An 8,404-nucleotide genomic window follows, 5' to 3' on the forward strand; every position below is an offset into this window, starting at 1 on the left:
ATTAATATTTTTTTGAATTTGTTTTATAGAGCGAAAAGGACATTTTACTGCGCAATGAATTAGACGAATTGGCCAAGAAACATCCTGAACAATTCAAAGTATGGTACACCGTTGACAAGGCCACTGAAGGTAAGTTTTATAAAAGTTTAGGTTGCTTGATTTTGATTTTAAATTATCTTAACCCACTCTGTTGATTTTCAAAGATAAGTTTTTAATTTTGTTAAATCATGTCTTTCGTGTTGAAGTCGATTCCATGGATATTTTATAAAAAGTCAAAACAATTACTACAATTGCATTTATATTTCTACACACATAAGGCAGTGTTGCACATAATTTTGTGCGGGAGTATTTCTTTTGCTAACGCAAAAGTCACTTTTCGGAGGTATTTTAGGAGGCCTTCTATGAATAGAAGTCCCTTTAAGGAGGTCTTCTATTAATAGAAGTCTCTTTTCAGATGTATTTTATAAATAAAAACCCCGTTTAGGACGTCTTCTATCAATAGAAACCCTTTCAAGGAGGACTTTCATCAATAAAAGCCCCTTTAGGAGGCATTTTAGGAGGTCTTCTATGAATACAAGCCCCTTTAAGGAGGCCTTCTATTAATAGAAGTCTCTTTTCAGAGGTATTTTATAAATAGAAACCCCGTTTAGGACGTCTCCTTCAATAGAAAACCTTTCAAGGAGGACTTTCATCAATAAAAGCCCCTTTAGGAGGCATTTTATGAGGTCTTTTATGAACAGAAGCCCCTTTAAGGAGGCCTTCTATTAATAGAAGTCTCTTTTCAGAGGTATTTTATAAATATAAACCCCGTTTAGGATGTCCTCTATCAATAGAAACCCTTTCAAGGAGGACTTTCATTAATAAAAGCCCCTTTAGGAGGTCTTCTATTAATACAAGTCTCTTTTCAGAGGTATTTTATAAATAGAAACCCCGTTCAGGACGTCTATCAATAGAAACCCATTCAAGTGGACTTCCAACAATAAAAGCCCCTTTAGGAGGCATTTTATGAAGTCTTCTATGAACAGAAGCCCCTTTAAGGAGGCCTTCTATTAATAGAAGTCTCTTTTCAGAGGTATTTTATAAATGGAAACCCCATTTAGGACGTCTTCTATCAATAGAAACCCTTTCAAGGAGGACTTTCAACAGTAAAAGCCCCTTTAGGATGTCTTCTATGAATAGAAACCCCTTTAAGGAGGCCTTCATTAATAGAAGTCTTTTTTCAGAGGTATTTTATAAATAGAAACCCCGTTTAGGACGTCTTCTATCAATAGAAACCCTTTCAAGGAGGACTTTCATCAATAAAAGCCCCTTTAGGAGGCATTTTAGAAGGTCTTCTATGAGTAGAAGCCCCTTTAAGGAGGCCTTCTATTAATCGAAGTCTCTTTTCAGAGGTATTTTATAAATAGAAACCCCGTTTAGGACGTCTTCTATCAATAGAAATCCTTTCAAGGAGGACCTTTATCAATAAAAGCGCCTTTAGAAGGCATTTTAGGAGGTCTTCTATGAATAGAAACCCCTTTAAGGAGGCCTTCTATTAATTGAAGTCTCTTTTCAGAGGTATTTTATAAATAGAAACTCCGTTTAGGACGTCTTCTATCAATAGAAACCCTTTCAAGGAGGACTTTCATCAATAAAAGCCCCTTTAGGAGGCATTTTAGGAAGTCTTCTATGAATAGAAGCCCCTTTAAGGAGGCCTTCTATTAATAGAAGTCTCTTTTCAGAGGTATTTTATAAATAGAAACCCCGTTTAGGACGTCTTCTATCAATAGAAACCCTTTCAAGGAGGACTTTCATCAATAAAAGCCCCTTTAGGAGGCATTTTAGGAGGTCTTCTATGAATAGAAACCCCTTTAAGGAGGCCTTCTATTAATAGAAGTCTCTTTTCAGAGGTATTTTATAAATAGAAACCCCGTTTAGGACGTCCTCTATCAATAGAAACCCTTTCAAGGAGGACTTTCATCAATAAAAGCCCCTTTAGGAAGCATTTTAGGAGGTCTTCTATGAATAGAATCCCCTTTAAGGAGGCCTTCTATTAATATAAGTCTCTTTTCAGAGGTATTTTATAAATAGAAATCCCCTTTATGACGTCTTCTATCAATAGAAATCCTTTCAAGGAGGATTTGCATCAATAAAAGCCCCTTTAGGAGGCATTTTAGGAGATCTTCTATGAATAGAAGCCCCTTTAAGGAGGCCTTCTATTAATAGAAGTCTCTTTTCAGAGGTATCTTATAAATAGAAACCCCGTTTAGGACGTATTCTATCAATAGAAACCCTTTCAAGGAGGACTTTCATCAATAAAAGCCCCTTTAGGAGGCATTTTATGAGGTCTTCTATGAACAGAAGCCCCTTTAAGGAGGTTTTCTATTAATAGAAGTCTCCTTTCAGAGGTGTTTTATAAATAGAAACCCCGTTTAGGACGTCTTCTATCAATAGAAACCCTTTCAAGGAGGACTTTCATCAATAAAAGCCCCTTTAGGAGGCATTTTAGGAGGTCTTCTATGAACAGAAGCCCCTTTAAGGAGGTTTTCTATTAATAGAAGTCTCTTTTCAGAGGTATTTTATAAATAGAAACCCCGTTTAGGACGTCTTCTATCAATAGAAACCCTTTCAAGGAGGACTTTCATCAATAAAAGACCCTTTAGGAGGCATTTTAGGAGGTCTTCTATGAATAGAAACCCCTTTAAGGAGCCCTTCTATTAATAGAAGTCTCTTTTAAGAGGTATTTTATAAATAGAAACCCCGTTTAGGACGTCTTTTGTCAATAGAAAACCTTTCAAGGAGGACTTTCATCAATAAAAGCCCCTTTAGGAGGCATTTTAGGAGGTCTTCTATGAATAGAAGCCCCTTTAAGGAGGCCTTCTATTAATAGAAGTCTCTTTTCAGAGGTATTTCATAAATAGAAACCACGTTTAGGACGTCTTCTGTAAATAGAAAACCTTTCAAGGAGGACTTTCATCAATAAAAGCCCCTTTAGGAGGCATTTTAGGAGGTCTTCTTTGAATAGAAGCCCCTTTAAGGAGGACTTCTATTAATAGAAGTATCTTTTCAGAGGTATTTTATAAATAGAAACCCCGTTTAGGACGTCTTCTGTCAATAGAAACCCTTTCAAGGAGGACTTTCATCAATAAAAGCCCCTTTAGGAGGCATTTTAGGAGGCATTCTATTAATAGAAGTCTCTTTTCAGAGGTATTTTATAAATAGAAACCCCGTTTAGGACGTCTTCTATCAATGGAAACCCTTTCAAGGAGGACTTTAATCAATAAAAGCCCCTTTAGGAGGCATTTAAGGAGGTCTTCTATGAATAGAAACCCCTTTAAGGAGGCCTTCTATTAAAAGAAGTCTCTTTTCAGAGGTATTTTATAAATAGAAACCCCGTTTAGGACGTCTTCTATCAATTAAACCCTTTCAAGGAGGACTTTCATCAATAAAAGCCCCTTTAGGAGGCATTTTAGGAGTTCTTCTATGAATAGAAACCCCTTTAAGGAGGCCTTATATTAATAGAAGTATCTTTGCAAAGGTATTTTATAAATAGAAACCCCGTTTAGGACGTCTTCTATCAATAGAAACCCTTTCAAGGAGGACTTTCATCAATAAAAGCCCCTTTAGGAGGCATTTTAGGAGGTCTTCTATAAATAGAAGCCCCTTTAAGGAGGCCTTCTATTAATAGAAGTCTCTTTTCAGAGGTATTTTATAAATAGAAACCCCGTTTAGGACGTCTTCTATCAATAGAAACCCTTTCAAGGAGGACATTCATCAATAAAAGCCCCTTTAGGAGGCATTTTAGGAGGTCTTCTATGAATAGAAACCCCTTTAAGGAGGCCTTCTATTAATAGAAGTCTCCTTTCAGAGGTATTTTATAAATAGAAACCCCGTTTAGGACGTCTTCTATCAATAGAAACCCTTTCAAGGAGGACTTTCATCAATAAAAGCCCCTTTAGGAGGCATTTTAGGAGGTCTTCTATGAATAGAAACCCCTTTAAGGAGGCCTTCTATTAATAGAAGTCTCCTTTCAGAGGTATTTTATAAATAGAAACACCGTTTAGGACGTCTTCTATCAATAGAAACCCTTTCAAGGAGGACTTTCATCAATAAAAGCCCCTTTAGGAGGCATTTTAGGAGGTTGCTGGCGACTATAATTAAAGATTTGTTGGCTGTGTTGATACTGGTCAATGAGAGGGAGGTTCATGCACTTGTGGAAACGAAGGCTGAGGTTGTCGAGGAATCCACACCAACATCAGTCGAAGGATTATTTTTGTGTTTTTTGAGGAGAACTGCGGTATACGGGTATGTTCTACTGAGACACACTTCACCTCTCACTTCGCGCCTCAAGCATTTTGTTCAACCCACTTACTCCTATTTTTGTATACGAAATATTTTGTCCAGATTCGATTTAAGTTCAAAGATGAGCCGTATAGGTCCACTCCTTCAGGTACCTCCCCCACAAATGTTCAAAAATATTCGGAAAAATTGTCCGCACGATAACTCTTGATGGGAGTGACCGATTTCGTCGATACTTTACACATTCTCGTAATATCTACCAGATATAGAACAGGTTCGAATATGGACTATATTTGTCCACTCCATCCCGAACCTCCCACACAAAATTTTCGATAAGTTCACTTTAAGACCAGCTATTGAATCACTTTGATTTTTGTTGAAGCAACTTACATTCGCTGTCTCAATTACGATGGTAAAAGTTGTTTCAGGGGCAAGTCCATACTTCTTGAGAAAACAGCCCGAAAAGTGTAAAGCGGACGGAGACTCCCTTCATGAGACTCCCTTCAGCTCGTTTATAAAGACTTCCTTCAGCACGTCTATAAGGACTCCCTTTCGCTCGTCTATAAAGACTCCCATTCGCTCGTCTATAAAGACTCCCTTCAGCTCGTCTATAAAGACTCCCTTCAGCTCGTCTATAAAGACTCCCTTCAGCTCGTCTATAAAGACTCCCTTCAGCTCGTCTATAAAGACTCCCTTCAGCTCGTCTATAAAGACTCCCTTCAGCTCGTCTATAAAGACTCCCTTCAGCTCGTCTATAAAGAGTCCCTTCAGCTCGTCTATAAAGACTCCCTTCAGCTCGTCTATAAAGACTCCCTTCAGCTCGTCTATAAAGACTCCCTTCAGCTTGTCTATAAAGACTTCCTTCAGCTCGTCTATAAAGACTCCCTTCAGCTCGTCTATAAAGACTTCCTTCAGCTCGTCTATAAAGACTCCCTTCAGCTCGTCTATAAAGACTCCCTTCAGCTTGTCTATAAAGACTTCCTTCAGCTTGTCTATAAAGACTCCCTTCAGCTCGTCTAAAGACTCCCTGCAGCTCGTCTATAAAGACTCCCTTCAGCTCGTCTAAAGACTCCCTGCAGCTCGTCTATAAAGACTCCCTTCAGCTCGTCTAAAGACTCCCTGCAGCTCGTCTATAAAGACTCCCTTCAGCTCGTCTATAAAGACTCTCTTCAGCTCGTCTATAAAGACTCCCTTCAGCTCGTCTATAAAGACTCCCTTCAGCTCGTCTATAAAGACTCCTTTCAGCTCGTCTATAAAGACTCCCTTCAGCTCGTCTATAAAGACTCCCTTCAGCTTGTCTATAAAGACTCCCTTCAGCTCGTCTAAAGACTCCCTGCAGCTCGTCTATAAAGACTCCCTTCAGCTCGTCTATAAAGACTCCCTTCAGCTCGTCTATAAAGACTCCCTTCAGCTCGTCTATAAAGACTCCCTTCAGCTCGTCTATAAAGACTCCCTTCAGCTCGTCTATAAAGACTCCCTTTCGCTCGTCTATAAAGACTCCCTTTCGCTCGTCTATAAAGACTCCCTTTCGCTCGTCTATAAAGACTCCCTTTCGCTCGTCTATAAAGACTCCCTTTCGCTCGTCTATAAAGACTCCCTTTCGCTCGTCTATAAAGACTCCCTTTCGCTCGTCTATAAAGACTCCCTTTCGCTCGTCTATAAAGACTCCCTTCAGCTCGTCTATAAAGACTCCCTTCAGCTCGTCTATAAAGACTCCCTTCAGCTCGTCTATAAAGACTCCCTTCAGCTTGTCTTTAAAGACTCCCTTCAGCTCGTCTATAATGACTCCCTTCAGCTCGTCTATAAAGACTCCCTCCTGCTTGTCTATAAAGACTCCCTTTCGCTCGTCTTTAAAGATTCCCTTTCGCTCTTCCATAAAGACTCCCTTTCGCTCTTCTATAGACTCCCTTTCGCTCGTCTATAAAGAAACCCTTTCGCTCGTCTATAGATACCCACTTCGCTTGTCTGTTAAGACTACCTTTTCTTCGTTTTCCTTCTTTTTCCGTTTTTTTTTTATAATTTCTTAGTTATTTTGTTTTCTTTTAATTTGATTTATTAAGAGATCATCTCTTTCTCAATAAAAAAGAGACAATAAAAAATATCCTTCAAATTTCTATTCCATTTCTTAAATAACTTTTTGAAAATGCTGCCCAACTAATGCGGACGCCACGACCTAAACGTATAGGCTGGTCCTATAACATTGGCTATGTTAATGATGATATGATGAAGGAGCATCTATTCCCACCAAGTCCAGACACATTATGTTTACTTTGTGGACCACCACCTATGGTTAATTATACATGTATACCAGGACTGGAGCGGCTCGGTCATCATAGTGATAATCGTTTTAGTTACTAAAGGGGAAGAACGCAACCTCAAGTGGCAACAACTAGTCTAGTATAATAGGCGGCATCATGCAAACAAACACCTATAGAATAATAAAATGTGTAAATGAGAAGAAGAAGAAATAGGAAATGCTAAATGAAAATATGTAGATTGTGCAAAATTTTAGAAAAAAATGTGTAGCAAATAATTTGTGATTATTTTTAATGATGTTTTGTCGAGTTTTTTTTTCTATACAAGCTGCATATATAAACAAGGAGTTTAAAAAGGTATTAATCCGAGTATAGAGAAGGAAGATTGACAACAAAATGAACGAATGAATGTTTTTATTACGTTTCTGGCAAATTAAATACGGTCGAACTTCTCTACAACATAGCACATAAAGGCCTGGTTACATAAGCTACCTCGCCTGCTTGCCTTGCTTGCTTCCGATAAAAGAATAAACTTGAAAAGAGCAACCCAGTTCGAAATTTGCTCGGCCTTCTTTATTCTTTTATTTGTATTATGTCAGAAATGAAGCAGGCACAACCAGGCGAGGCAGCTTATGTACCCAGGCCTTTAGAGACCCGACTGTATTTGCTTTGAAACCGATTAAAAATAAAACAATTTATTATTTACAAAATTTCAATTTTTAATTAACAACATCTCTCCTCTCTCTCTTTTAGGCTGGCCCTACGGCGTTGGATTTGTCAACGAGAATATGGTTAAGGTCCATCTCTTCCCTGCCGATGACTCCACCATTACCTTGATGTGTGGCCCACCACCCATGATTAATTTCGCTTGTAATCCAGCCCTTGATGCCTTGGGCTATCATCCCGATAATCGTTTTGCTTACTAAATTACTGTGGCCTCCATTATCCAGTGTGTTACTTATATACAAAAAAATATGTCTGCCGTTTTTGCATCAAAATTTAGAGTTATGCTATTTTTGGGTGGACAGAACAAATTGTCTGTCTCTGCTCCTTTAGCACTCAGACAATAACAAACTTTGGAAGTAAAAATGTTTTTGAAAAAAAAAATTAAAACTGAATTGCATTTGTCTTAAGTCGCCTCTATTGTTCTAAATATTTTTGAATTGAAAATTTAATTTTCTCCTTTTTTGTAAGAAGCCAAATACAAAATTTAGTTATTAATGCTGCTCGTGTGTGGTTTGTTTTGAGAACAAACAATAAAAACAAAAATTTAAAGAAAAAAAATTAAACAAATGTTGATTATTTTATTGTAGAGGGTGGTAGAGGTATTTGGTAGCAAAATAATTCGTAAAATAAAGATAAAACAGAGTAGTGAAATGGAATCTCTATAGGCAAGCTGAAGAACTTATTTTTAGAAGAGCGAAAACATATATTTATAGACGAGCTGAAGGGACTCTATACAGACGAGCTAAAGGGAGTTTTTATAGTCGAGCTGGAGGGAGTCGGAGGGAATCTTTACATACGAACTGAAGTGAGTCTTTATAGATGAGCTGAAGGGAGTTTTTCGTTAATAAAACAATGAATTTTTTAAAATCCACGTTTTTTGGAAAAATTTAGAAAGTATAAATTTTTGAAAATACCACCTTTTTGAAAAAGTAAAAAAAAATATTTCCTAAAAATTCCTCCTTTTGAGGAAAAATTTAAAAAAAAATATTTACCAAAAAAAAATGAAATGGAAAAATTAAAAATCCACGTTTTTTTTGGATAAATGTAATATTGTTTTTATAAACAGCACGTTTTGTGGAAAAGTTAAACAAATATTTAAAAAATCCACGTCTTGTGAAAAAATTAAAAAGTATTAAAAAATCCAC

The 8,404-nt window shown here is 37.3% G+C and overlaps 1 protein-coding gene across 22 annotated transcripts in view; it reads left to right on the plus strand.

Annotated features, from left to right (window-relative positions):
* The window catches only part of LOC141402377 (NADH-cytochrome b5 reductase 3-like), a 45,365-nt gene extending 37,548 nt beyond the window's left edge, over positions 1–7,817 (plus strand). For 12 of the 22 annotated variants that reach the window (XM_073983431.1, XM_073983435.1, XM_073983432.1 and 9 more), the window contains 2 exons: positions 30–129; positions 7,287–7,817. In XM_073983431.1, the coding sequence (XP_073839532.1) occupies positions 30–129; positions 7,287–7,459 (273 nt within the window). In that variant the 3' untranslated portion in view covers positions 7,460–7,817. Of the gene's footprint in view, positions 1–29; positions 130–6,463; positions 6,891–7,286 lie in introns of all 22 variants that reach the window. The other 10 variants (XR_012412612.1, XR_012412607.1, XR_012412613.1 and 7 more) reach the window with 1 other exon arrangement.
* The last annotated feature ends 587 nt before the right edge of the window (positions 7,818–8,404 follow it).

The sequence above is a fragment of the Musca autumnalis genome, unplaced genomic scaffold (assembly GCF_047663935.1).
Source record: "Musca autumnalis isolate F117 unplaced genomic scaffold, ASM4766393v1 scaffold_4, whole genome shotgun sequence".
In the NCBI taxonomy this organism is placed as follows: domain Eukaryota; kingdom Metazoa; phylum Arthropoda; class Insecta; order Diptera; family Muscidae; genus Musca; species Musca autumnalis.